This window comes from Anas acuta, chromosome 18, assembly GCF_963932015.1.
Source record: "Anas acuta chromosome 18, bAnaAcu1.1, whole genome shotgun sequence".
NCBI lineage: Eukaryota > Metazoa > Chordata > Aves > Anseriformes > Anatidae > Anas > Anas acuta.
Genome location: NC_088996.1, coordinates 12,334,819 through 12,362,704, shown reverse-complemented (window position 1 = coordinate 12,362,704; position 27,886 = coordinate 12,334,819). Strand labels below are relative to the sequence as shown.

General features: G+C 66.5%; 2 protein-coding genes across 17 annotated transcripts in view; one reads left to right on the top strand and one right to left on the bottom strand.

Annotated features, from left to right (window-relative positions):
• BAIAP2 (BAR/IMD domain containing adaptor protein 2) overlaps positions 1-6,766 on the top strand; it is a 41,330-nt gene extending 34,564 nt beyond the window's left edge. For 3 of the 7 annotated variants that reach the window (XM_068654799.1, XM_068654796.1, XM_068654801.1), the window contains 2 exons: positions 392-426; positions 4,790-6,766. In XM_068654799.1, coding sequence (XP_068510900.1) covers positions 392-426; positions 4,790-4,859 — 105 coding nt within the window. In that variant the 3' untranslated portion in view covers positions 4,860-6,766. Of the gene's footprint in view, positions 1-391; positions 427-871; positions 2,012-2,271; positions 2,281-2,676; positions 2,766-4,789 lie in introns of those variants that run through there. The other 4 variants (XM_068654800.1, XM_068654797.1, XM_068654803.1 and 1 more) reach the window with 3 other exon arrangements.
• On the bottom strand, positions 6,566-27,574 carry AATK (apoptosis associated tyrosine kinase). 10 transcript variants are annotated; one of them, XR_011088687.1, is made up of 16 exons: positions 27,380-27,572; positions 17,816-17,949; positions 16,816-16,957; positions 15,857-15,936; positions 15,458-15,576; positions 14,920-15,007; positions 14,589-14,722; positions 13,838-13,922; positions 13,142-13,281; positions 12,819-12,968; positions 9,509-12,668; positions 9,238-9,403; positions 8,911-9,138; positions 8,498-8,732; positions 7,709-7,796; positions 6,566-6,704 (listed from the first exon to the last, which is right to left on the bottom strand). XR_011088687.1 is itself a non-coding variant. In XM_068654784.1 (14 exons), exons 1-14 carry the CDS (start codon positions 27,456-27,458, stop codon positions 8,704-8,706), a joined length of 4,683 nt encoding a protein of 1,560 aa, XP_068510885.1. In that variant the 5' UTR covers positions 27,459-27,574; the 3' UTR covers positions 6,922-8,703. The 10 variants fall into 10 exon arrangements, 8 of the variants coding, with proteins under 8 accessions (XP_068510885.1, XP_068510882.1, XP_068510883.1 ...); XR_011088686.1 differs by lacking the exon at positions 6,566-6,704 and having other exon boundaries at positions 6,922-7,796; XM_068654784.1 differs by lacking the exon at positions 6,566-6,704 and having other exon boundaries at positions 6,922-8,732; positions 16,816-16,906; positions 27,380-27,574.
• Between the last annotated feature and the right edge of the window lie 312 nt (positions 27,575-27,886).

The window sequence follows — 27,886 nt, the reverse complement described above, 5'->3', positions numbered from 1 at the left end:
AACCCTGTGCGATTTCTGGTGGGAGTTAATACAGCACAAACACCTTCTTCCACAGAGCATTTCCTTGGTGTTTCTCAGAGTTTTGCTCCCTTTCCAAGTGTCTCACATCTCGAAAGTCACTGGAGCTTTGAGCCAAGGTGGGGCAGGGCAGAGCGAGCCGGGATGCTCGGCTGCTGCTTTCCCTTGTCCTGCTCCAAAGAGTGGTGTGACTCCACCCCACTGTCTAAATCCCACATTTAAGCCATCTCCATCTCCCTTTCATCCCAAAACGCATTGGGCTTGGCCCAAGCATCCCTGGGCACCGATGCGCTTTGGGCTGTTCCCGTGACCCTCCGGTGGCAGCTGAAGGGGCACAGCCCAGCTCTCACCACTCTTCCTCTCCTCCCCGCAGGGTCTCGATGACTACGGGACGAGGTCGGTTAGCAGGTAAGATTCCACCTTCCTGCGGCGTTACCCAAAAACGTGGTTTTGGTGTTGGCTCTGGGTGAAGCCGTGTCCCCAGGAGCGGGCTGCGCGAGGATGTGCGCTCATCCTGCTGGGGCACAGCACGACCCAGGGCAGGTCCTGGGGTCAGCCCCAGCCGTCCCTGACCTCGCACCCCATGGGGTTGGTGCTTCTCTGGAGAGCATCACATCTCCGCAGCCGCCTCTTGGGTCAAACCTGGGCAGCGAGGCCGCAGCCAGCGGCGCTCTCGGGGCTCCCCTGCTCCCTCCTCGGTGCTGGCAGCCCCACGCCATGGGGCCACCTGGCCCGGAGCCACTAGGGCAGGATGCGCTCGGTTTTTGGGATAGAAATGGAAAGTTTGGGTGGTGAGCAGAGTGGCACCGGCTGGGCCGGGCACTCGGGCAGCCTCCTCTGCTTTGTTCCGCAGCGGCAGCAGCAGTCTGGTATCAACGGTGTGAGGACACCGGGCTCGCAGCGGCACCGCGCTGCTCGGAAGAGCTTTCTGCTTCTTTCTCCCCCTTTTTTTTCCACTCCCCCTGTTTCTCTTTCTCTACTTTCGGATTTTAAACTCTCGTGATCTTCAAGGAAACCATGGTGCTTCTCCACCCCTCCCCGGTGTTCACAGTGCCCTTGTTTCTGAAGCCTTTTCAGAGCAGAAACTGCCGATCGGTCTGTGCTCGCTTTGAAGCAGCCTGGATGCAGTTTACACTTTTAGTGGGACCCAGTTTTTGTACTACTTTGTGAATGTTAGAGATGCACTAATCCCTCCTCCGGGGCTTTTCGCACGCCGCGGTGCGCGGGCAGAGCTCCCCGGAACGGAGCCCACAATGCATGGCCTCTGGTGTACGTACTGTTACGGGGCAGCCCCGGGGCTGGCCACGAGGTGGGCACGGGTCCCCCCCTGCCCCTCGGATCCGCTTCCCCCCCAACCGAGCCCCGTGAGGGCTGCGTTAGGAGAAGCGGATGGCACCGAGCCCCCGGCCGCAGGGAACGGCTGGTTCTCCGCTGGGGCGGCCGGCAGCCCCCGAGGGGTTCCTCCTTGTTGTTTTATAAATATCTCTATTTTTTTGTAGCAAGGTATTGTTACCTCACCTTAGTGCGGGGGTCCCGGGACGTGCTCGCAGCCCCGCGCGGCTCGGCCGTGTCTGTGTGTCCATCCCAGAGCTGGGGCTGGGGCTGCCGGCACCGCCAGCGCCCGTCTGCGCTGCAGAGCTCTCCACGCTTTCCTTTTTTTCTGATGTGATTTTTAAAACCTCTTGACATGCCTGTTTACGAGGACATTGCTGGCAATACCCACGGACAAGTTTTTGTTTTCTATACCAGACTATGGGCATACCGTGCCGAGCCCCTCCCGCAGCGATGTCATAATTTTGCTAAAGATTTTTAACCCAGGATATTTCATGCCGAGTGACTGAATGTCGAGGGGGGAAAAAAAAAAAAAAAAAAAAACCACCCTAGTAACACTTGTATGGAGACTGTAAAGTGCTGAAACCTTTTTTAAAAGCCAGAGAGAAATGTGCCCTGTACTGAGTTATTGTTTGAATAAAAGTTTTATTTATTGCATTGAGCTGGGCCTCGGTGTCTTTTTCGGCTGCCGTGCCTGTGCGCTGCCCATCACAGCCTGCATTGCCATGCCATTTTTTTTTTAATTTCTCCATCCCTCCATGAGCAGGGCCCAAACCAGCCCCTCCATGCCACGTGCCTGTGCTCATTTTGCAAGCCTGCCCGGTTTCTGTTTAAACAGCTTTGCCGAATTCAGTCGTTCAAGCTGTTTAGCTGCTCGCTCTCTGCTCTCTCCTCTGTGCTGCGTCTTGGCTGTCCCCCGAGAGCCTCGCTGCGAGCGCCGCGCTGCATGCGAGCGGGGCTGCCCCCCGCCTGCTTCCTGCTCCGGGGGTGCTCCTGGTGGGGCCGCGGGAAGGAAGCAGCCCCCTCCCTTCCTCCCTTCCTCCGCCGCCGTGCCGCCCGCTCCTCTCCGCAGGTTGGCTCCGGCTGTGGCCGTGCGTTTCCTTCCCGTCCTCGCAGGGCGCACGGTGCCGAGGGGCCGTGCCTGACGCGCTGCTGGGACTCACAGCTCTCCATAAATCCCACTTTTCCTCCCACTTTTAAATCCCTCTTTTTCCTCCTTTATTTTTTTCCTCCTTTCTCCTCCCGGAGATGCGTGCGGCGCAGCCGGTGTCCGCCCGGTTCCTCTCATTAACCACCACCCTTTGTTCCCGTCAAGGCGGCGCGGAGCGTGCCGGTGTCCTACAACCTGCCTTCTCTTTCCCTTGCAGCCCCGATGTTGAAGTGGCCAGGTTTTGAGATGCCCCTGCCCGTAGTTAGTAAGTTGATGGTCTCCGTCTGCCCCTCGCTGTGCTGGGCGCTGGGCACCTGGTGCCACCGCGGGGCTGTGCGTGGGGACGCTGCCACCGCTCGGCTTCCTGCGCCCGCCCTGCACGCTCTGCGGTGCCGCTGCACCCACCCGGGCACCACTCGTCCCCATGTCCCTGTCCCGGTGGCGGGAGCCCCCCCTCATCCAACCCCGCTGCCGCTGCACGGCTCCTCGCATCGCCGGGCACTGCTGGTGTCACGCTGCCTCCGCGGGGTCCCCGGCTTCTCGCCCAGCTCCTGCTGCTCCCCGCCGTGCTCCCGACCCCATAACGAATCCCTTTGGTTGTAGGTCGTCGGTGGTCGCTGCCCCAGCGGCACCGTGGCGCTGGGTCACCCCTGGATGCTGCCACCCTGTCCCCGGGGCAGGGCAGGACCACACCTTGTCACTAATTTGAAGTTCTTTGAGCAGCTTCTTTTTGCTTGTAGATGGCGTTGCCAGCCCCAGGCTCTGGGGACGCAGCTCGGAGCCAATTTGTTCTGACCCCCCCGGGGTCTGCTTGTGCCATGCCTGGTCCCTGCGGAGCGCAGGGGAGCCGGGCAGCAGCCCCTCGCTGCTCCCTGCGGGCCACGCGATGATTTCCCCGTGGTTCTGAGCCGTGGGCTCCTGGCCAAAGTGCTCTTCTCCGCCAGAACAAAACCAGTTAAATAATAACCCCCGGTGACTCATCAAAGCAACCTTTTCTATCCTTTCAGTCTCGAGAATCTATTTTGGCATCCTAGGGGGAAAAGTGATCTAAGAACCTGCATTAATTAGGTGGGGAAATTAATTACCCTATTTTGAAGCAAAAGCCCTTTATCTTTTGAGGAAAGCAAAAGCACGCTTCTAAAGGTGAGGCATGGCGAGGGCCGGGGGGGCAGTGCCGGGGGGGCACCAGGCCCCTCCTGCTCCTTCTGCCGATGTCGGAGACGTCTCCCAAGCCGCGGGCTCTGCTCCAGGAGGAGGCAGCTGATAACCACGGCTGCTCCTAGCATCCCCTACCCCATGTTCATGCCTGTCCTGCTACCAGGGTGCCCGCGGCACCGGCTCAGCCACGGAAGGGGGCTGGGGGAGAGGGTGCGAGGGGCCCCCAGGCTGCTGACAGCTCCCTGCTGCAGGCGTGTGCAGGTTTTGCCGTAGCTGGTTTGGCTCCTGGGGAGGGATGGGGGCAGAAGCTGGGGGCTGGCCAGCAACGAGGGGCTGCTTGTGCTCAGGAGGGGACGCAGGGGGCTGTGCTGGGCGTGCAGGATGTGTGCCGAGGGCTGTGCGCTGTCGCAGACGCTGCGTGTGGCAATCTGCCTGCCGGAGACTGGGCCCCCAGAGCCAGCCAGTGCAGGATGGTGCTGGGACAGCTCGGGTGGAACCAGCTCAGGAGCCTCCCCTCTCCCTGCTCTCTGCCCCTTGGAGGTTTTGCTGCTTCTGAGGTTTCGCAGCCAGCTTGGCACGGAGCTGCAAGCTCTGCTCGTGCCCGGGTGTCCCAGCACACCTTAGAGCAGAGCCTTACCCCGTGCATGTTGCAGCTGCCTCGGGGCTCCCCTGCGCAGGAGGTGCCCGGGGGGCTGGAGCAGCTTCTCCTGCTTCTGTGCACCCTGAGCTGAGCACCCCCAGCTCCCTGCACGCATCCCTGGTTTTTCCCTTTGGAAGAGCCCGGCTTGGTTACTGCTGAAAAGCAAGGTAGGAGAAAATCCCGCGCTGACCGACCTCGCCAGCTCGTCTTGGGGACATCTCGGCGAGGGGCTGGGCAGGGCAGAGCAGTTCCAGCCTCACCGCTTCAGAAACGCTGCCCGAGGCCGGGCTGGTGGAGGGGAGCAGGGCTACAGGCACCCACGGCTCGCCCACAGCCGCAGGGGGTGCGTGGGGCTCCGGCCACAGCCTCGCCTCCTGAGCCAGAGCTTTTGGGGTCTCGCCAAGGTCATCGCTCGCTGCCCGGTCCTCGCAGGCTCCCTTCCCTGCACGGGGAGAGCCTCTGCTAAACTCTGCCCTCCTCTCTCCCTGCAGAAACCCCTTTGCCAACGTCCAGCTGAAGCCGACCGTGACGAACGACCGCTCGGCTCCGCTCATCAGCTGATGCCGGGAGCGCTGCCGCCGTGCCGGGTGGCACACGCCGCCTCCTCATCGCCCGGTGCATGTCTGCCTCCCCAGACCTTCATTTTTAGGCAGAGTTTATTTAATCCTGCTGCTTCCAAAGCCAAAGGCTAAAGCTAGTGCCCTGATTCTCTCACCCTTCTCTACATCCTTCCTCCTCGCGGAGGCAGAGGGTTAAACCCCTGCCCCTGCCCCGACCCCCTGCTTGTGCAGACGGGAGCGCGGCGCTCTCGGCACCTCTCCTGTAGCCAGGTTTGCTTCTAGGATTAGCAGCAGATCGCAGGGCTGGGGAGAACGGCCTCAGCTGGCAGCTCCCCGAGGGCTCCCTGCTCTCCAGGGTGCAGCAGAGGGGAGATGGGGCCCCCCCGGCTGGGCGGGTGCCCCCCATAATCCAAGGGGAGCTGAGCCCCACAGCCAGTGCTCAGCCTCCTGCGGGACCTCGGCTGCTGGTGCCAGGGCTGCAGCCTGGGGACGGGGCCGGCCTCTGCTCCCGGAGCTGCTGCAGCACCACGGCAGCGTGCACAGGGGGTGTCACGGTACTGCTGTAAGATATAAGCTAGGAAAATACTTGAGGAGGGGCGGGCTCCATGGATGGGTGCCTGGGGTGGATGCAGCGCCCAGGCCACGGGGCAAGCTGGTGTTTGAAGGAGCGCTCCCCTCCAGGCTCGCCCCTCGAGCCCTCTCGCTTTGCTGGTTTCCCTTCCTCTATTCCAAGGCTGCATGAGCCCGATATATCCACACGTATACTCGCTGAGCTTACTGCTAGGGTGCGCGCCCACGAGCGAGCGCGCTGCACGGCGCTGGCGGCGCAGAGCTGCCGGCAGGAGGGGGCACCCTGCCCCGAATCCCCCCAAATCCCCAACCTCATCGCAGGAGCCGCTGTGGGGCCGGGGTGTGCTGCCCAAATGGGAATGGGTTTTCCAGGCAGGATTTGCATCTTCGCTGTGCCTGCAGCCAGGTGCCTGCGGCTGGCACCAGCGGGGCAGTGCCTCTGCGCTCCTGCCTCCCGCTCTCGTTGCCTTTTTGCACTTTTTAATTGCTAGAGCTCAGAGGACCCCCTCGGTGGTTGCTTTGACGGTAGGTTTAGCCCAGGTAGCAAAGAGCCCCGAATGCCTCGGCCGCTGTCTGCGGGTTCCACTTTAGGGCTGCTTCCCAGTTAGGCTCGGTTGCTGCTGTGCCCCTCTGATGTGCGGCAGTTCCCCGGCACAGAGCGCATCCTCCTGGGACCAGCCGGCTTCTGTCTGCTCCCCCGGGCACGGTTCTCTCCTGGCCACGGTGCTGTGTCTTCTACAAGGCTGTGCACCACCGCAGCCCCCAGCACCCTGCGCACCAGAGCCCCCCTCCTGCTTCCTGCGCTGCGCATCCCCGGGGTGCTCACCTCCAGCTCCGCGGCTGCCACAACGCGCGTGGGAAGCTGCCACCACCTTGGCCCGAAGTGTGTCCAAACCAGTAACACCCCAAAAATGCAGTGCCGGGGCTGTGCAGAGCCTCCTGTCCGTGCCTGTGCCACAGGTGGGGGGAGATGAGCTGGGAGCTGGGGGCAGCCACGCGGTGCCAGCCTTCGCCGTGCCTTCTTGGGGTCCCACAGGAGCTGGGGGGGCACCAGTTGAGGTGAAGGCCACAGGCAGATGGGGGCAAGGGGAAGGGGCTCTGCTGGGGCGCAGGGCCACAGGATAGGGCTGGGGGCTCGTGGCCAGGCAGGGGTCAGCCCCAGGTTCCACCTCGCCGCCAGCCCCACGTCGTCCTCTTCCAGCCCCACAGCAGGGGCTGCCGTCCTCCCGGGGGCTTCGCTGCACCTCCTGGCTTGGTGGCACCTGCAAGATGTAACCTGAAAGAATTTTTTATGAAAAAAGTAATTTATGAGCAATAAAATTTACCCCCCCACACACACACCCCACCAGGTACCCCGTGTTTTCCTTAGCTGGGGGGCTCCGGAGCCCTCCAGTGCTGCAGCTCTGGGGTTGGAGTACCCACACCTCATCCAAATCCAGAGCAGCCCCCGGCCCCTTCCTGCTTGCCGGGGAATGATGCGGGCAGCAAACGGCTTAAGGATATTTTAAAAACTTTATTATTGGCCCGATGATGTTTGACACGCATGCTGGGAGCTGTATGGAAATCAGCACTGATTAAAAAATACAGCAGTTATGACCCGTATTTGGTAAAATATACAATGTAATAATCATCGCCTTTTTCTGTTTTTAAAAAAAATAATCCCGCACACAGCTCTGTTCTCATGCTGCCCTCCAGAGGCAGCTGCCTCGCACGCCATAGACCAAACCCTGGGCTGGGGGGGGACACGGGAGGGCTGGGGGGGGGTGGGCAGGGGGCTGAGCACCCCTGGTTGCAAAGCAGGGAGCCTGGTGCTAGGGCATGGCTGGGGACAGGGGGTTAGGGCTGGGTTGGAGCTGAAATAAAGCGCTTAATTAAAGCACTGATTGAGCTGGGTAAATTAGGAAGGGAGGGCACGGGGCAGGCGCAGCCTCCCCGGCCTTCGGGGCTGGGGCTGGGGACCCCACTCGTCCCTGGGGGGGGGACAAAGAGGTGGCACCGGCAGCAGGCACGAGCGCAGGGTGGGCTGGAGAAGGTGCGAGGTCACCCCCTGGCATTTTAACTGTGCCATGCTGGGGAATGGGCTGGTGCTGCAGCACCGAGCCCCCCCCCGGGGCCAAAAGCAGCCCCCATCCCATCCCATGGCACGTAGCCACACGTGTGCGTTTGTGTGTGTGTGTTTTTGTGTGTGCACTCACCCCACGCACCCACGGGAGCCAGCCCGGGCTGCAGGACACGGGGAGGGGCTGGGGGGGGGGAGGTCTGGGGGGGGGCATTTCTCACCTCAGGGTTTGGTCTATTGGCCCCAAAGGAAACAGCCCTGATTTCAAGGTTTCGCTCAGCTCCGCTTAGTCCCATTTCCTTCTGGAAGCTGGAATTGCACAATTATCCTAAGCCTTAAATGAATTAAAAAAAAAAGAAAAAAAAAGAAAACAACAACAAAAAAACCCTGAACGAACAAACCGCAAGACCCCCCCCCCCCCCCCAGAATGCCTCCACAAACTCTTTACATCTCTTTGGCAACAATAACTTAAAACCGCGTCAATGTGAGTTCTGTCAACAGCAAGTTTTGTTGTTTTTTTTTAGTATTTTTTTTCCTTTTCTTTAAATACAAAAATAGTCGGGTTGGCGCTCCCCCTCCCCAGCTTCTCAGCCCCCTGGGGGGGTCCCTCCCCGCGCCGGGGGCTGCTCCCCAGAAGGACCAGGCAAAACGCAAGGGCTGGGAGCTCCCCAGCCCCCTCGAGCCGTGCTGCACCCCCTGTAACCCCCCCAGACCCCCTCCCCAGCCACCAAGAGCCAGCGCCAGCCCGGGCAGGGAGGGACACGGTGGGGGAACATTGAGGTGCACGGCACAGGGGGGACGTGTGGGGACAAACACCGCCTCGGGAGCACACGTGGGCGAGAAGCCAAAGGGGTGGGGGTCTTCACTGGGGTGGGGGGGACTCCGCAAATGTTAGCAAGGTCAGGGCACTACCCCGTGAATGCTCTAATTTATATATATATATGTCTATATATATATATCTATGTATACACGCGCAGCCATCCGCTCGCGCACGCACGGCCGGCACCCACCGCCTCGCCCCGGGCCGTGCCCGGCTCCGACCAGCAGCAGCACCCAAAAACTCCTTCCGACCAAATCCCCTTAAAAAAAAAAAATATCGGAGCTCGGTGCCATGAGCCCGGGTCAGGTCCCACTCCGGCTCTGCCCCTGTCTGTCCTCCGTGGCCGCCGGCCGGTGCCGGTGCCGGTGCCGCTAGCAGCTGAGCACCCAGGGTGGCTCACTCCCGGTCACCGTCTTCGCTGCTGCCTGGAAAGGAGCAGAGATTTGGCGTGAGCAGGGCACTGGGTACAGTGCTCATAGGGATGAGGTGGCCCAGGGGTGACTGGTCCCCGAGGGGGCACAGGGCACCAAGTGTCCGGGCTGCAAGGGGTGGCCCTGTGGGGTAGTTGGGGACCCCCAGGGTGGGCACGCGGCGGGACCTCACCTCCTATGGAGTCCATATCCGAGTCGGAGACGTGGGTGATGGAGAAGCGGGACACCGGGGCAGGCGAGACCGTGAAACGGGAGAACTGGAGGGGCAGCACCTGCTTGGGGGCCGGCAGCAGCGCGGGGACGGAGGGGTCGGGCTCCGCCGGCGTCCCCGACAGCGAGGACATCAGCGACGGCTTCACCGGCATGAGCGGAAAGTCGTCGTCCCACTCGAAGCCACCGCCTGTGACGCAGAGCGAGGGGGCTGGGGCTGAGCCCACCGTGCAGGGGGGGTCACCCGCCCGGCCCCACCGCCACCCCGCTGCCCCCACTGCCCCCTTACTCTCTTCCGAGGCGTTGCCGTCCGAGGAGTCGTCGGAGGCGCTCAGCCTGTCCGTGGGGCTGGCGGGGCTCGTGGGGCTCGTGGGGCTGCCGCTGGCTGGGGGCTGCCCTGAAGGCTCGGGGGCATCCGGGAAGCTCTGCTCGCCCAGCTCCCGCGTGGGACTTTCCTGGGAAGGAGGAGATGCTGGTGGCTCGCTGGTGGCAAGCCCGGGGCTCAAAGCGCCCCCGCGCCGTGCCCACCACCGTGCGCCCTCCCCAGGCTCTGCCCTCACCTGGTCGAAGAGGTAGATGGTGACATCGTCGTAGAAGGACACGGCCTTCTTCTTGCGCTCCAGGTCCTCGCAGAAGGCCTCGGAGAGCAGGCTGGGCATCTTGAGGAGGCTGCGCAGGTTCCTGCTGCTGTGGCTCTCGGCCACCACGATGGGCACGGCCGCCGGCTCCTCCTCACTCTCCTCGCTCTGCTCCTGGATGTTGTAGCAACGCAGCTCCTCGTCCGACTCGTCGCTGTCCTCCGTGTCCTCCTCCTCCTCCTCCGGCTCCTCTCGGCGCTCCGAGGTGGCCGGCCGTGGCTCCCGGGTGCACGGGAGCAGGGAGAGCCCCGGGGGGGAGCGCACCGGTGACTCACCCCCCGATAGCGGCGTGCTGGGACCCCCTGGCGCGTCCCCTCCGGGGGCGATGCCCACCCCGGTGCCCTCTGGGGACAGCCCCGCTTCCCCCAGCCCTGGCGTGGGGGACACAGTCTGTTCGCCCCCGGACGCATCCCCCCCCAGTCCGGGGATGCCCTCAGCCTCGGGGGTCCCTCTGCCTGGTGCTGGCTCCTCGGGGCTCGTTGGCACTGGGGACAAGAAGAAAGTCTTGGGTGGCACAGAGCCCGGGGGGACGCTGCAGACCCCTGGGGTGTCTCCATCTGTGCCTGGCCCCATGGCTCGCAGGTCGGTGCCAGCCTCTTGTGCTGTGGGGCCAGCCGGGGCATCCCCAGCCTCTGCCCCCCTCCAGTCCCCTGCAGAGACCCCCATGTCCGGCGCTTCAGATGCCTCCGCTGTGCTGGGCGCTGCCGGGGGGCTCCCAGGGGCTCCTGGGGGGTGCAGCGGGTCCTCGCCCAGCCCAGGGGCTTGTGCCAGGTCTTGTGCATGGGGCTGGGACCCCTCCTTCTCTGCCTCCGGGCTGTCGGACCCGTCACTGTCCTCGTCGTCCTTGGGGCCGCGCTCGGCCTCGGTGTCGTAGTCGGAGAAGTAGGCAGAGTCACGGTACGGGTTCTTCTCGGAGAGGCCGTGGAGCTCGGTGCTGAAAGACGCCGAGAGCCGCGTCTCGGGGGCCGGGACCTCGCCCTCAGCCCCCGGCAACCCTGGGGGAGGCTTCCCCAGCTGGCCAAAAGCCTCTGGCTCTCGGGGCTCGTGGGGCTCCTTGAGGACGAACTCGGGGGACTCGTTGTTCTCGGTGTCGTAGCCGCTGTCGAGCGCCTTGGGCTGCCCCGCGGGCGCGAAGGCGGTGGGGCTGAACACCTCGCAGGAGCTGGCTGTGGAGGGGATGTCCAGGGACTCCAGGGAATCCGGTGTCCCCACCTGCTTTTGCAGGGACTTGAACGCCGGGGCCATGTCCACCCTCTCCATGTAGTCCCCGGAGAAGTCGGTGAAGACGCCGGAGGTCAGCTCCGCCGTGTCCTCGTCGCTCCCCTCGTCCCCAGCGGGGAAACTGGCGCTGGAAAACGTCTTGTCCGGGGTCCTGTCCGTGTCGCTGGCAGGACACGTGCTGCTGTCCGCAGCCGCCTCCCCGGGCACCGGTGCCTCAGCAGCCTCCGCTGTAGGCTGGGCACCGTCTACACCGGGCTCCGTGGGGGTCCCAGGGTTCGGGGCAGCGGTGCCAGCCATGGGGGCAGCCTCCCCCAGCCCCAGCGCAGCGGCGGCGCACGGCACAGGGCTGCGGGCAGGGCTGCTCACCTCCGTGCCCTCGGCCGGGTGGGCATCCTGCGGGCATGGCTGGGGCCCGGATACGGCTGCTGGGGCTGCGCCAGGGCCCCGTGGCGTGCCGGGGCCACCAGCCAGCGCCATCGCCACCGTCTGAGAGCAGCCAGAGGCTGATGAGTCACGGTTCTGCCAGGCCTGGCTCCGTGGGGAGGGCGAGCGGCACGGGGAGGAGCTGCCAGCCATGCCAGGGGCCTGCTCCTGCCCCCGAGGGCGGCGAAAATCGAGGCCCGGTGGGGACCCCCCGAGCTGGGGCTGGCCGCGCGGCACGGTGCCCAGCGGCTTGGCCATCAGCCCGCGGAAGGTGATCATGCGGCGGTAGCACCAGCTGTCCCCGGGCTCGCGGGCGGCCGGGCTGCCACCGATGTTGTTGTTGGAGGAGCTGTTGGAGGCCCAGGGTTGCTGCGGGGCTGGGGGGCTGGCACCCTCCGGGTGGGGGGCTCCCGGGGGGCTGTCATCGCCCAGCTCCAGCGCCACGCAGTCCGGCCGGGTTGCGCTCTGCCCCGGGGGCTGCCCGTACCCCCGGGGGCTGTAGGCGCAGTTCACCGATGGGGAGACACCCAGAGGGTCGCCAAAGATGCTGTGCTGGAAGCCGGGCACGGGCCAGTCCTTGCCACCCGGCTCGTTGTGCTCATCCTCCAGCAGGTACCGCTCGGCCCCGTGGCCGGGGGACGGCTCGTAGCCGCGCTGCTCCTGCCCCGGGCAGGCGTAGGGGTAGTACTCAGCGCACTCCCACGAGCCTTCGCCCGCCGGCGCGTGGCCCAGCAGCGGCTCCATGCTGAGGGAGACGGTGGGGCTGCTGTCGGAGTCGTAGGTGCTGCCGCCCCGCGTGCCCTGGGGTCTCCAGCAGGACGGGGGCCGCGGGGAGCCCCGCTCGCCCTCGGGGCTGTAGGAGCACATGGCGTAGTCCAGCTCGGCGCTGCCCTCGGCCGGCCCCTCGATGCGGATGTAATACTCGCTGCCGAGAGAGGGGCTGTGGGCACCCAGGATGGGCACCACGCCGGGGGCGGGGAGGCCTGGGCAGCCGGGCTGCTTGCACTCGTAGCAGGAGGGCGAGACCCCCAGGCTGAGGCGCCCGGCGGAGGCGGCCGGGTAGTAGAGGTCGTGGTAGCGGGCGGCGCTGCTGGGGCTCAGGGACCCCAGGGGGGCCTGGAAGTGCTCGGTCTTGGTGTGCTCCCACTTGTACTCGAAGTTGAGGCCGTGGCTGGTCTCCATCACGGTGAGGATGTCGTCCCCGTCCGAGGGGAAGCCGTCGGCCGAGAACTGCTCCAGCAGCGGGAAGGAGGAGAGCTCGGCGCCGTGGTGGCTGCCGCTGGCGCTGCTGTTGGGCTTCATGGAGTTCCAGCGCTTCTCGAACTCCTCCTCGGCCTCCGTGGCACCTTTGGCACAGAGGTAGGAGAGCAGCAGGTGCACCTCCTCGGCCGTCGGGCGCTGCTCGGGCTGCAGCCAGCAGAACTGCATCACCTCGTACCTGCCGTGGCGAACAGGGGGCTCAGCACGGCCGCTCTGCTCCGGCCCCAGCAGCGCCTCGCCGTGCCGGAGCCGTGGCACGGGGTGGACCCCGAGAAAGACCCCCACACCCCGGGGAAATATGGAGAGGAAGGGGGCAGGATGCGCTCACCAGCGCTCCGCCAGCGACAGCTTCAGCTGGGGCTTGGGCAGCTTCAGCTGCTGCTCCTTGATGGCGTAGGCGAGCACTTGGCGGTCGGAGTAGTGGTCGTAGGGCTGGCTGCCCAGCTCAAACAGCTCCCAGATGGTGACGCCCAGCGACCTGCGGGCACGGCGGGATGCTGAGCACACGGGGACCCCCCCAAAAAAAATCCCACCGCCATCCCGCAGCCCCACAAACGATGCGCCCCGACGTCTCCTGCTTATGTCAGCGGGTGCCTCGAGACCGAGCCGTGCTGGCAGCAGCCCCCCCCGTGCCCCCCCTGCCCTGCTCACCAGACGTTGCTGGCCTTGGTCTGGTCCACGATGAGCAGGTTGCCGTGCACTTCGTCGATGAGCTCGGGGGCGATCCAGCGCAGCGGCACCCAGAGCTGGTCGGCCGTCACGAAGTAGTCGTCCTGCCAAGTATGCAGGGTCAGTACGAGAAGAGAACGTCAAACCTACGCGTAAGGGACCGGCCACAGCGCCACGCCAGCCTCCCCACACCCCCCCAGCCCCGCTGTGCCACCCCATAACCTCACCCCGAGCCCCTCAGTGCCTGCTCTGCTCCCTCTGCAGCCCCCAGCCCCACCGTGCCGTTCCTGCTTTCTGCCTCCTCCCTCCCTCCTGCTCCCGCTGTCTCCCCATCCTGAGCCCCTGGCAGACCCCCAGCCTCCTCCCACTGTTCGCCTTCTGCCTCCCAGCCCCAGCCCTGCCGTTTCTGCAGCTTCCAAGGGGAAAATCCAGCCCAGGCACTTTTTGGGAGCAAAGCCCTGCTCGTGCCACGGAGCTTGGGCTGCCTGGGGACGAGCCAACAAGGACAGCTCGGGGTGGTGGTCTCCGGGGAAGCACCCACCCGCTGCCCCAGCAAAGGGCATGGGGCAGGGGCTGCCCTGGCACGGCAGGGAAGGGTTGGAGAGGTGTGTGTGTCCCTGAGCCCCCCCCCCACCCAAGCCAAGCGCTGCCCCCCCTGCTCACCCAAACCAGCCTTACTTTGTACTTGCAGTGCGAGAGCCCGTAGTCCCCGATCTTGACGGTCAGGTCGGCGGTCAGCAGGCAGTTCCGCAGGGCCAGGTCGCTGCCAAGCAAACCTCGGCGCTGTCACCACCCCCAGGGGGTAGGGGGGGGGACACAGGGCACCCCGGGCAGCACCGTGGCGGGGAGCAGGAGCAGGAGCAGGAGCGGGGTGGCTGTGCGGCGGCCAAGCGCCGGGCGTGCCGATAAAAGCAGGCAGCAAATGCACAGCAGGAATTCCTGCGCTGCGCCCCAGCTGCGCCTCTGTCCGTCCGTCCATCCGTCAGGCGCCGAGCCGAGCAGAAAGCAGGTTCCCCGAGCAACGCACGCCCGGGCACCTCCTACCCCTGCTGGCACCAGCCCTGGAGGGGGTGCGCGCAGCTGGGGCGCACACCAGGACCGCGCGGGGAGACCCCCCCCCAGGTGCCGCAGGGCCCACCGAGGCTGGGATGCCCGCAGGACCCCCCCCATCCAGCACAGCCATGCCCCCCACGACCCTCCCCGCAGCCACAGCATCGCTCGCAGGGTTGCACCCGAGCAGCCCGGCTCAGGTGGGGTGGCCCCGACGGCAGCGCTCCCCTTCCTCAACAAAATCACTGATGCTGGAGTCTCCGTGTGCAACTCACTCAGCACCAGGATATTGTTGGGCAGGAGGAGCAGAGGTCTGGGGGGACGCCGGCGTCCTGGGGGGGCTGCCCAACCTCACCCCCCACCCCCCCAGGCAGCCTACCTGTGGATGTAGTTGTTCCTGTGCAGGTGCAGGACGCCGCAGGCCACCTCGCACGCCATCCTCTGCAGGGTCAGCGGGTCGGGGGCCATGGTGTCGGCCCCCCGGCAGCTCCGCAGGTATCCCTTCAGGTCACCCTGCGGGGCGGTGCCACCGTCACCCCGCTGCCCTCCTGCCCCAGGGGCTGGCTCTGCTCTCGGCTGAGCCGTGCCAAGCCTGGCAGAGCCGTGCTTTGTGCCTCCCCGCAACGATGGCACGCCGTCCGGCAGCTCGAGTGGCCACAGGGGCTAGCCACAGCCCCATGGTGGCTCCTTGGGGACAGGGGGGGACTCACCAGCGGGCAGAACTCCATCACCAGCAGGTACGGGGTGACCTCGGCGCACTGGGCCAGGCACTGCAGCAGGTTGGTGTGCTGGAGAGCCCTGCGAGGGGCAGAGCGAGGGGCACGTCGGCACCGCGGGGCTGCCACCGAGACAACCGGAGCTGGGGGTGGGGGGGGTGGCAGCACTGGGGGGGCCCCCCGGGGCGCGAGGGCTGACGGGAAGGGCTGGGAGCGGGTACCACTGTGTCCCAGCACCCCAGGACACGCCACAAAGGGGCATTTGTTCAGCTCTCGCAGGGCACAGGCCGGCTCCGTGCCCCCCTCCCTCCGTGCCCATGACCTCAGCGCAGCCGGGGCTGGGCACCAGCAGCTCCCCGCAGCCAGCGAGCCCCGGGACGGAGCCGTGCTGCATGGAGAGCTCAGCCAGGCACCCAGCACCTTCCCTGTGACAGCTCTGCTCAGCCAGCTGTGACACGGGGGGGGGGGGCAGCCCGTAGTTTGGGGATGTGCCCGGCGCAGGATCGGCACCACGGAGCGACCCCGCACCCACCTGTAGGGCTGCGCTTCCTCCAGGAACTGCATCTGGTCCTGCACGCTGGCGCTGGCCTTCAGCTCCTTCACCACCACCTGGGTGCTGCTGATGCCCGAGTTCACCTCCCCCAGGAACACCTCGGGGCAAGGGGCAGAGGCGTCCCGCTAAATCCTCACCAACAATCCCCGGCCCTAAACCTACATTTGGCATCCCAACGGGCACACGCAGCCCCCTGCAGCCCCCGTCCCGGCGTGGCACGAGAGCTGGAGCAGCCCTGGATTCTGGCACACTCCCTGCCCCAGTGCCCTGGTGTCCTGACATCCCCCTGCCCCAATATCTCACTATCCCAATATCCCACTATCCCGATGTCCCCATACCCCCACGGCCCCAGCTCTGCCCCCCCGGCTTGGCACTCACCTTTCCGAACCACCCATGGCCGATCTCCTTCAGGTACAGCAGGCTCTGCCGCCCCAGGTCCGCGGATTTGAGGAGCTGCACTGTAAAGGGGCACATCCAGCTGCCCGTGCGCCCCCACAGCCCTGTGCCCCCGCGCTCAGCCAGCCCCCCGTTACCCGCCGGTGCCGGCCGAGTCCCGGTGCCCCCGCTGTGCCACCCCACGCTGTCCCCGGCTGCTGTCCCCTCATCATGGGGGGGGGCAGCCCCAGGCACCCCGCAGCCAGGGCGCTCTCCCTGCCGGGCATCCTCTCGGGGTCGTGCTGGCTGCGGGACGTGGGGCACCGGTGTGCCCGGGCACCGTCCCCGCACCCCTTCTCCTCCCCAGGGATGGGGAGAGCAGAGCGCAGCCGAGCTGCAGCGCTGGCATTTAGCCCCCCCCCCTGCTCCCGGCCCCCTCCCGGTGCAGGTCCTGCCCCCCCAGGCACCCATGCCAAGGGGTGCAGCAATGGGGCCATTGTTGGGCTGCGCTGCGCCACCCCGCACCGCGCCGGCCCCATCACACTGCTGCCATTCTCCAAGCCGGGGAGCGCCACAATGGGAGCGAGGGGGCTGTGGCACAGCGGTCCCGGCCCCCCCCGGTCCCCCCCTGGATTCCTCTCCCACTCACTGCCTTGTTTACGCAGGGCTGGGGCTGGTGGATGGCATGGGACAGGGCACTCCGTGTCCCGCTGCACCCCGTTGGGGACGCACGCTGCTCCCCTTGGTGCCAGGAGAGGGTTTGGGGTGCTGCCTTGTGCAGAGGGGCCTCAGAATCCCCCCCCCCCCGCCTGGAAGCTGCTTTGGCTAAACCCTTTGGCTAAATAAACCCTTTGGCTAAATAAACCCTTTGGCAGGGGTCACCCCTCCCGTGCCCACCCCACGGCACGGCGGTACAGGATCAGGGCGCACAGGGGGGTCCCGGTGCCCACCCCCCGGCTTACCTGAGCGCCCCGGCTGCTTGGCCATGGGCAGCGAGACCTCGGTGAGGGGCAGGATGTAAACCTCGGGGCCATGCTGCGGGGCGGGCGAGCCCTGGGCCGAGAACTCCGTCACGTAGTCGTCCCCCTCGGCGTTCTCAAACTCCTGGGCCGGGGCGGAGGGGGGCGCGCAGGGGAGGGGGGGACACACCGAGCAGAGACAACTGACCCCACAGGCTCCCCGCAGCTCGCCCCACACCCCCTGCGCATCGCACAGCCCCGTGCACGGAGACCCCAAGAAGCTTCCCCCAAGCACCAGGCGCTGCCCCAGCCCCCAGCCCCAATACCTGGTGGTGGCACCCATCCAGCGCCCGGCTCCCAAAAGCCGCCTTGGCGAGCAGGTAGGCGAGGGTGAGCATCGCCCTGCCCCTGCCCCACCGCCTCTCATGGTGCTGCCAACGCCGCCGGCAGCGCTGCCCCTCGGGGTGCCGTGCGCCACAACCCACCGGGCACGGGCAGTGCCCGGCGGCGGCTCGGCGCCCCTATATAGCCAGCAGGGGGGCACGAGGGGGCTCATTGTTCCCCTGTGGCACGGAGAGGTGCTCCGGACGGTGTGGGACGGTTACACAACGGGCCCCAGCGTGCGTCCCCCCTCCCTCCTTGCCTGACCCCCCTCCTGCCGCGGGCGCCGCAAGCCTCCACAAAAATGCCAGCAATTAGGGAAAAGTGTTTCTCGGCACATTCTGTGCCTCTGAGGTCAGGGTGCCTCCCACCCCGGGGGCGTGCGGGTGGGACTGTGGCCGGCCCTTAACCATGCCATGGCCTGGCCCCGTGCAGCGGGGAGCCCTGGGGGGGGGTCAGGATACGACCCGAGGTGATGCTGAGCCCTGCAGCATCCCGGCACCATTTGGCACAGGGTCAGGATACAGCCCACGGTGATGCTGAGCCCGGGGGGATGCACGGGGGCTGCACAGTAGCCTGGCCCCCCCTGCCCACCCCTAATCCCCCCCCCCCCAGTGCTCACCTTGAAGCCGATGTCTCCCTTCTTGCAGCACAGGCAGGCCAACATGAGGAAGATGAAGGTGAAGAGCCCGGAGAAGGAAACGGCCACGACGGCCAGCGAGGAGGACCAGGAGAGCTCGCTAAGGGGGGTGCCGTCTGTGGGGACAGGGTGGGGGGGTTGCGGGGTCAGGAGATGGACCAGGGGGGCCAGGAGGGGGGCCCTGCCCGGCGTGGGGGCTGTGGATGCACCCTGGGGGTGGTGCTGGTGGGGGCACTGCTCACAGGCTCCCAGCGCTGCTGAGCCCCCAGCTTGGGGCCAGGAGAAGGAGGGGAGTGCATGGAGGGGGACAGGGCAGAGACCCCATGCATGGTACCCACACGGTGACAATGACACCCCATGCACCAGCCTGGGGGTCCCAGGTACCCCCCCTGCCTTCCCAAACCCCTGCTCCTGCTGGCACCGACAGCTCCCCGTGCCCTGCCCGGCTCCATCAGGGGGCAAACACCACCGGGCAAGCCCCAGCCCCATCTCCCCAAACCCCACACCAACCCCAGACCACATCCTATGGGGCACGGGGATGCTCCCCGCACACCTCCCGGCACAGAAACCCCAAATCCATCCCTCCCACCCCGCGGGGCTCAGCCCCCACCACGTCCCCTCAGCTGCCAGCCCTCGGTGCGCCCGCGGCCAGGCAGCTGCCACATTACTATTCTGCCCAGAGCCTCCCGAACAACCGGCGGATTGTGGCAGGAGGAAGCAAAAAAACCCCAACGGGGAGCTGCAGCGGCACCACCGAGCGCGTCCCCGTGCCCCGGGGCTGTGCCATCACCGACCCCAAAACCTTCTCCCTGCAGCAGCCCCACGCCGGGCAAGGAGCGGGGCTGGCACCACCGGCACAGCTCTGCCCCCGCACCGCGTGCCCTTGGGGAGGCACCTGAAGGGCAGGAGGGTTTTGGGGATGGCCCCGCTCGCCCCGCACGGCCACTCCAGGGCTGCCCCGTGTCCTCGCAGCGCGGCCGGCCCGGAGCTGGTGTCGGGGTCGGTGCTCGCCGAGGAGCCCCAGAGCCATCTTCTGAGGCTCGGCGATGCACAGCCGAAACCTGGGAGGAGCCGGGGGTGGCATTCTCTCTGCTTTCAGCCCGTTTCCATGGTGAACACACTTTGTACAGCGAATGTCACCATTTTCCTTGGATAGTGGGACAGCGAGAGAGAGAAAATGACTCACCCAGCAGAGCCTTTTGAACGCCGACAGGGGAGCGGAGCGCGGCGACAGAAGCCTTTCCAGCAGGGACCGTCAGCTGAGCCGCCCCAAGGCCACAGCTCGGGAAATGGAGCTTTTTGGATGAACCAGCCCAAAAAAACAAGGCGCGGGGGGGGGCCGCCCGCTCCTGCCTCAGTTTCCCCACCTGCACAACTGGCGGTGTGGGAGCTGTGACCGGCACCAATCCCTCCCCAGCCTTGGCACCGCGCAGCCCCTGCACCAAGGCCGGGCACCAGCAGCCTGGGGGGGGCAGAGCTGGGGCTGGGGGGCCACTCAGGGGCAGGAGGGGGGGTCACCAGCACCCCAGGAGGGCCGGGAGCCCTGCACAGCTTTCTGGCACCTCCATGAACCCCCCCTCACCACTCCAGGCCATGGGGGTCCCGCGGGACCCTCCCAGCCACAGCTCCCCCCCCCACAACAGCCCAGCCTCGCCGCGGGGTCACGCTGAGAGCAGCCAGCTCGGTGCACCCCCAGCCTGGCCGGGGAAGGCAGCGGGAACTGCTGCATCACTGGGGGGGCAGCCCCCGAGCAGGGATGCTCCAGCACTGCCCGCAAGGCAGGCAACACACAGCCCCCAGCCCCATGCTGGGGGGGGGGGGGACAGCAGGGGACAGGGGGGTGACACTCAGCAGAGCCCCCAGCGTGGCACCAGCCCCAGCCCCTCTCCACGGCACCCGTGGGGGCTCGGCTCTGCGTGCGCTGCTGCGCCCCGCACCCTGTTGCATCGCCCACCCCCCCCAAAAAAAAAATAAAATAAAAAATTAAAAATAAAATAAAATCCCTTTCTTAAAAGGCACCGGGAAAGCCTGCAGCCCCCCCCCCTCCCCTTGAGCCCCCTCAGCCGAGGGCTCAGCCCTTCCCGGCTCCTTTGCTGACTCACGTTCGCCCAGCGCCTGCGGCCGCTCCGCCAGCCATCGCGCGGGGATGCTGCCGCCGCCGCCGCTCGCCTCTGCCCGGCGAGAGCGGGCGAGGAACGGGGCTGACGTGTGCGGAAGGGGAGAGCCCCCGGGCTCCCCGCAGGGCCCCGCACCCCCAGCCCCCTGGGCAGCAGGGGGGGGTCCTGCCCGAGCGGCCGCCCCCCGCTCCTTCCCTTCCCGCTGGGGCAAACAGCCAAGATGCCCCCCCCCCCACCACCTTCCCTCTCCATCCCCCAGCCCCTTGCTGGAGGTGCTGTTTGAGCTGCTTTACCGTGCCTCAGTTTCCCCACAGGGCACCTGCAGCATGGAATGAGGACCTGCTGCCTGCAGGATGGGGATGCTGGGGGAGAACAATGGGGAGACCGCTTGCCCACGGCGCTCAGACCCCTTTTGTCACCCCATTGTTGCCCCAGGGACCCTCCCCGGCACTGGGTGTAAAGGAATGGGACAAGGGGGGAGCACCCCGGGGGGTCTCTGCCCTCTGGCATTGCCCCGTCTGTTCCAACGGGGAGCAGGAGCCCTTTTGGGATCGCAGGGCGCAGGGCTGGGTGCGGGTTGGAGCAGGGTGCAGGTGCTGGGGCCGGATTTGGGCAGGGTGCTGGGCTGGGCGTGGGTTTGGGCAGGGTGCAAGGTACAGGGCTGGGTGCGGGTTTGGGCAGGGTGTGGGGTGCAGGTGCTGAATTTGGGCAGGGTGCAGGTGCTGGGGCCGGATTTGGGCAGGGGGCAGTTTTGGAGCTGGATTCGGGCAGGGTGCGGCGCTGGGTTCAAACTCTCAGGACCCAGCACCGTGTCCAGCTGCTCTCCTGGCGCAAGCACAGCCCTGGTAAAATTTTAATCCCCGGCCAGACGAAGGGCCCGGATCTGTGGGCAGCTTCCAGGAAAGCAATTTTACACCTCAAAGGATGAGCGCTCTGCTCACCCACATGCATCCAGGCAGCAAGAAGCCGCCCGCTGCCATTTAGCACGCCGGCACGAGGCTGCTCCTCGCAGCCCCGGAGGGAAACTGAGGCACCCGGGCGCACGGTGGGGCAGGGTCACCCACCAGAGCCGTGGATCCGGCAGCAGCCACGCAGGAACCACAGGCAGGGCTGTGCTCCCCTGGCTCCCAAACCCGGGGTGCGAGGGCGCAGCACCCGACACAGCCCCGGAGACCTTTTCCCAGCAGTGCCACCCCATCAGCATGGCCGGGGTTTACCAGATCTTAATTGTAAATGCGAGGCATGCCTCGATGAGCTGCTCCCCGCGTGTGTCTCCTAACGCGGGCTCAGTTAACCAGCGCAGAAGGGTTTTAAAAGGATTGATTCGTGCCTCTTCATTCTGGTTTTATCAGCTCGGGATGAATTAGCAGTAAAAAATAATTAGATGGAAAATAAAAAGAAGATCGTCCATCATTTTCTAAGGTGACGAAATAAAAATTAGGGCTGCGATAAGTGCGGGCCGAGCTGCATCATTGTTGTGCACACACCGAGCGCGTCAGCGTGATTAGGAACAAAAAAATCAAGTTCCTCCATCAAAGCCGCTCCCGCTGCAGCCCCGCATTTCAAGTGGGTGCACGCCAGCCACGGGCAGCTTCCACCTTCTTCTTCTGAGAAAATAATAATTAAAAAAAAAAAAAAAAAAAACAGCACACGGAGCAAGATTAATTGACGATTTAAATCACATTCCCTTGCTCCGTGTGTTAGATCAGGCCTGAAGGCAATCACTGGAACGCCTCCCACGCCGGCAGGGACGCTCCGGCTCCAGCTCCGGCTCCCTCACAGCAAACCCGCGGCCGTGGCTGAAGCAAAATCCCAGGGGATGGCACAGGATGAGGGCTCCTCGTGCCCTGCACCATGGGTGGCAAGAGAGAGCTCAGCACCCGCGCTGCTCCGAGGGAGGAGAGCGCAGGGGGTGCCCGCTGCTGCCATGCCCTGTGCCCAAAGGGGGCTGTGCGGTGCCACGAGGATGGGTGTGCTGTTGGGGGGGCACCTTGGCACGGCACCACGGGCACAGCACCGTGGGCACAGCACCGTGGGAATGGCACAATGAGCACAGCACCGTGGGCATGGCACCATGGGCACAGCACCATGGGCACAGCACCATGGGCACGGCACCGTGGGCACGGCACAATGAGAACGGCACCACGGGCACAGCACCACGAGCAAGGCCAGGAGCAGGCTCCCAGCAGCCGGCGAAGCAGCCTTTACGTAACGGCGGGAGCGAAGCCGCGTGGAGCGGGGCAGCCTATTTTTATCAGAAATGCTCGGCGACGTTATGAAACAAGCAGCTTCAGCTCCAAAAACGGGCGACAGAGGCGAGCAGGGCTCCTGCAAGAGGCTGAAGCCGAGCGCATCCCCACGTGCCTCTGACCTCTGGCTGAGAGCAGCACCGGGCGGCCCCAATGGCTTGGGGACACCCAGGGGTGCCCTGGGGGCAGGCAGAAAGGCAGGATCCCTGCCCACCCCCAGCCACAGGGAAGGGTCCTGCTGATTTTTAGGGCCGATTCCGTGCGCTGTGCCCGGCCCTGGGGAGCTCCCCTTTGCCTGCCCCAGTTTCGGAGCGCTCGGCTGCGCGACGCCTCCCCCAGCGCCTCCAGCCCCTTCCCACAGGTCTCCAAACAGCTCCGGCTGCAGTGGGCAAGGGGAAGAGACCCCAAGAATTAATGGGATGGGATTTTAGCAAGCATTTTTGGCATCACAGAGCCCCAGGTGCCCCACAGGGTGTTGAGGATGCTGTGAGCAGGAGCAGGATGGCCACTCGGGGCCAACTGGGGGTGCGCAGCCCCCGCAGCCCCGGGGTCCCCCTCTCCCTGCAGACACCGAGAGCCCGGCTCTGCTGCACCCCACTCAGTGCCTGCCCCCACACCAGAACTTTCCTTCGCTCCAGCATTGAAACAAACACAGCAGCAGGCGGCGAGGGAGGGCAGCGGCCACGGCTGGGAGAGGCGAGGGGACGGAAACGGGGCCTCTGGCCCCCGGCGCTCGCTCCCCTCGTCCCTGCTGCAGGCACGGCCACTTGCAGGAAATCCTGAACCTTCTCCTGCTTCCTCCGGCGGCCAAACCCTCACAGTGCTGCCCAACACACTCCAGTCCCCTCGGCCAGCCCCAGCAAACCACCCCAAGCCCCCAGCCCCATTGAGCAGCGGCCCCAGCACCCCGTGCCATCCATGCGGCCGCCCTTTGGGATGGAGACCCCCCTCCAGGCCACCCCAAGGAGCCCGGCACGCTCAGGCTGGTCCCTGGTTCTGAGCTCTGGCGATGCCAAACGCCGTTGGAGCAGTAATTGCCCTACGAGAGCCGAGCAGCACGCTCAGACAAGGCTTCCTCAGGGCCTTCGGGGAGATTAATGCCCAGAGGAGATTTGTTCTGCTGTCCCCAGGCACGCTGTGTCAGCACGGCTGCCCTCCCTCCCTCGTGAGCCCTGGCACCCTCCGGCCTCCCCGGGGCTGCCCTGTCCAGGAGCTGCTCCAGGCTGCGTCCCACAGGGTCCCCACGGCTCAGCCTGGCCCCAAAAGGATGGGGTCTTTTGGGGGATGGGGCTGCCAGAGGGGAGCAGAGACCACGAGCAGCTGCAGGGCACGGCCGGGACCCCCACCCCACAGCTCCCAGCGCCCTCACAAGCTCGGGCTGGGCTTCCAGAGCCGCATGGGGTAAGGACAGGCACAGCCGTGGGATGAGCATCACCCATGGTGATGGCACACTGGGACCCGGGCGCAAGAGGAGCCCAACCTGGAGGGGATTTTCCAGCCCCAGAATCAGCGAGGGCTCAAAAGGAGCACGGGAAACAAACGAGGCAAAGGCTGGGAGGTGCACGGCACCGCTCTGACAGCCCGGCCACGGGGCAGGACACGGCACAGCACCAGGAGACCCCAGCCAAACGCAGCCCCCCCCGGTACCACCGGGGCCGTGCCTGCAGCTCGGTGCCAGCTCTGCCCCACGTCCCCGGTGCTGGCACCTCGCGTCCCCCGGACGGGGAGAGCCGGGCAGGGAGCCCGTGAGTCACCGCCGCGATCGGAGCCCTTTCAGCCTCAGCGTATTAATTTCTCCTAATTGGCTTTGACAGGGATCCGTATCGCCATCCAGAACGGAATCACCCGAGCGCGCGGGGCGGGGAGGGAGCAGCAAGCCGAGAAAGGGAAGGAGGGGAAAGAAAGGGAGGCAGGGGGGGGGAAAAAGAGAGAGAGAGAGAGAGCCACCGGGCACCCCCGGGGGAGCGGTGCTGCCGGCTGGCTCCGTCCTCCCGCAGCGCGGGGCCCAGCTGCCCTGCTGCACTGCGGTGCTGCGCGAACGCCATTGCCAGCGACAGCCCAGCTGCGAGGCTCGGGGGGGGGCTCGCTGCCAGCCCCTCACCCTGGCCTCCACAGATGGATGGACGGACGGACGGACACGGCCCCGTGCCGCTGACACCTTCCACGCACCGGTTCCTGGAGGAGAGGTGCAGCCCGGTGGGCGCGCAGCTCCCCAAGCTCTGCCGGGTGTCACGTCGCCCCCGCAGCAGCTGCCTTCACCCCAAGGCTCAGCTCCCTGCCCCACGTCCCCCCTAGCGTCCCACCCTCCTGCCCTCACCCCCCAGCATCGGGCAAAGCCGAGGGGATTTGGGGCTCCTGGTGCCGCTGGGGGCTCGGCCCCTCTGCCGCTGCGCTCCCCCCAGTCCCCTGCTACGCAGCACCCTTGTGACAATTGGGGCAGGGGGCTGCAGCACGCACCCATGTTTTGGGGGCTGCGGAGAGTCCCCCTGAGCCCTCGCTGCCCTGACACATGTGGGGTCCAGGAGTGGGACCCCAATTGCCCTGCTCCCCCCCAGGCTGCACGGCCACGCTCGGAGCGCCCGCTGAATCCCCACGCGGGTGGCACGCAGCTCCCAGCGGGGTGGGGGGCAAACGGAGCCATCCCAGGGCTCACACGGTGCCAGGGCACAGCTGTGGGGCACCGGTGGTGCCAGCAGCCCCAGCACGGCCCCAGTGCTGCCCACCACAGCAGCCCAGTGCCTCCCAGCACACCAACTGGGGCCCTGCACCCAGCGGTTCCGTTTGCTCTTCCGTTATTAAAAAGCCGTCACTGCGCTGCTCGGAAAGAAAAGGGGAAGAAGAGATCTGGGCAGGGGAAGAGGGGACGTTTCTCACGATTTCAAAATTTCGTGCTCCTCGGTCTGAGACGGGGAAGTCCAGGCTGGGAGCCAGGGCAGCGGCAGAGCCGGGGGCAGGCGGGGAGCAGGGGGGGGGGACATCCTCACGTCACTGCCGGAGCTGCCACAGACTTCATGGTGAGAGGATGGGAGCTTCTGTGGCCTCAAAACAAACGGGGACGTGGTGGTCAGGACAGGCGGGGGCGCAGCCAAGCAGCCCCACCGATGGCACAAGCTGAGGATGGAGCAGGTGCCACCACCGTCCCCGCACTGTCCCCGCTGGTCCCCTCGGGGCCCTGTCCCCTGCCCGCCGTGCCAGGCTGTGCCCCGCAAGCGCTTCCCCCTGCTCCGTGCAGGCACCAGCAAACAGCAGGAAAATCAGGGCCGCCGCGCAGACAGGAGGTGCTGCCAAACACCCAAGATGACGAGCCCGTGAAGCAGAGGATCCGTTTTTCCCCCCTTTAATTTCTTTCCCTGACGGTAATCGTGGGTGTCAGTCGTAGCAGCAGCAGCAGCAGAGTCCCGGATTCGGGAGCGCGCTCCGCAGCATGGCGATAGGCAGCGACAGCAAAAATTCTTGCAGGAGGATTTTTAAATCAAACGTGCCCTGCAAATCCCCAGGTTGACGGGATTAGCATGGCAAATTGGGCGCTTGGAGAAAACCCGGAGAAAAATCATACCGAAGGACGAGGACAGTAAATACATCTTCATTCCCAGCGCTGCCACATTTTAGATGCAAATAAAAGAGGTTTCCTCCCTAACACAAATCAATACCGAGCAGGCTGAGAACCAAGTCTCCGCCAGCAGAGACCCGGCCGGGTAAATCCCGGGGCTGCTTCACGTCGAAATATCCCTTCCAGCTCAGGAGATTTTAGGATTCTATGAAATCCCTCCACAGCCTCAGCCCCTGGCAGCTCCTGGTGAGCAGGGGGGGCGCAGCCCAAATGCGAGGAGGGGACGAGGGGGACGCGGTGTGGCCGGGTTGTGCAGCCCGGTGCTGACACCCAGAGCTGAGCCGTGTCCAGCGAGGGCAGCGCTCGGTCTCCTTGGCACGAGGACCTTGCTGGAGGCACGATGGCACGGGTCGTGCCGCCAGCAGGTGCTCGGTGCCGAGCCCTGGCACCGCTTCCCCAGCTTTGCCAAACAAAGGGACGGTGCCAACGCGCTGGCACCCGCGGGTCACCGCGGATTTGGGGCGCTGCCACCCCGCTGCCTGCTCCCGGGGGTCAGATCCCACACGTGAAGGTGTCCCCGTGTCCCCAGCACATGCGAGCCACACGGGGAGGGGGCTCCGAGGCCAGGAGCCGGCTCCCTGTGCGCCCCGGCTCCCGGAGCCCCGCGCCGCAGCAGCCCCGAGCGCACACAAAAGCCAGCTCCGCTCCGCGCTGTGCGCAGCCTTCCTGCAGCTGCAGCGCGAGCGAGGCCGCGCCACGCCGCCTTACATAACGGCCCCGCACACCCCCGCACACCCCCCGTACACCCCCCGCACCTCACCGGCCTCCGCCGCCCTCCTAACGCCAGCGGGGGCTCCCGGTGCCCACCCGGCACCGAGCCGGCACGGCGGCGGCGGCGGCTGCGGGCTGAGCCCCGGGCTCCGTCCTCCTCCTCCTCCTCCTCCCTGCGACCGGCAGCAGCATGGCCGGGGGGGCGGCGGCGTGGGGAAGCTGCCCGGTGCCTCCGGGGGCGGCGAGGTCCCGGGGATCCCTCGGTGCGCCCCGGTGCCGGACCGCAACGGCGCCCGGTGGCGGCGGCGCTCGGGGAGCTGCGCCGAGCTGCGCCCCCGCGGAGCAGCCCCCGCGGCTCGGTTCCATCCGGCACAGCCAGGGGAGGGCAGCGCACTGACATTTGGAGGCGAGGGAGGCGAGGGAACGCTTCATTCATCGCCGCCCAGCGGGGCCCCCAGCGGCACCCACCGGGCAGTGGGGACGGGAGGGGGGTCGGGGGGGTGCGGGGTGAGGGATGCGGGGTGCTGGGTGCGGGATTCGGGGTGCTGGGTGCCGGCAAACCGAGCCCGGGGGATGCGGAGGTGCCCGGGGGGGTCGGACACACGGTGGGAACGGGGGGTGCGGGTAGCGCAGGGGAGCGGGGGGACCCCTGCAAGGATGCAGGGGGGGGCTGAAGGGAGCCGGGGGGAGCCGGGGCTGCTCGGGGGGGGGGATGCGGAGGGGCTGCAGCGATGCAGGGAGCTGCGGGGCGATGCGGGGCGGTGCGCAACGGAGCGCGGCTGCCGGTGCCCGGCGAAGGGCGGGCGGGTGGCCCCGCGGTGTGGGGGGGGACACACGGAGGGGGGGCTGCGGCACTCACCGGGATCGAAGTGGGAGCTGAAGGCCAGGCTGGGGCTGAGGAAAGCGGCCGACATGGCAGCGGCGGCGAGGCGGCCCATGGCTCGGCGGGGGGAGCCTCCCGGCCGCCGGCTGCCGCTGGCCCCGCGCTGGGCACGGCGGCGGCGGCTCCTCCTCCATGGCGGCCGCGGCCCCGCGCCCCCTGCCCCGGGGAGGGGCCGCGCCGCCGCCGCCCCCCCCACCCAGCGGGATTTGGGGAGGGGGGGGCACCGGAGAGGGACCGGGGGAGGAGGAGGGGGGCGGCAGGTGGAGGCTCCCCGAGGTCCCCCCCGCACGCAGAGGGGTCGGGGCGCGTCTCCGCCGCCCCCGCGCGGCTCGGACGGGGCCCCCCCGGGGAGGGAAAGACCCCCCAGCGGGCCCCCCCTAAGGAGGGGAAGAGCCCCAGAAGCTCTCCCCCCATCGGCGGTGCAGGCAGCGCCCCCCCCGCGGAGCTGTGGCCGTGCTGACCCACCCGACACCGGTGGGATGG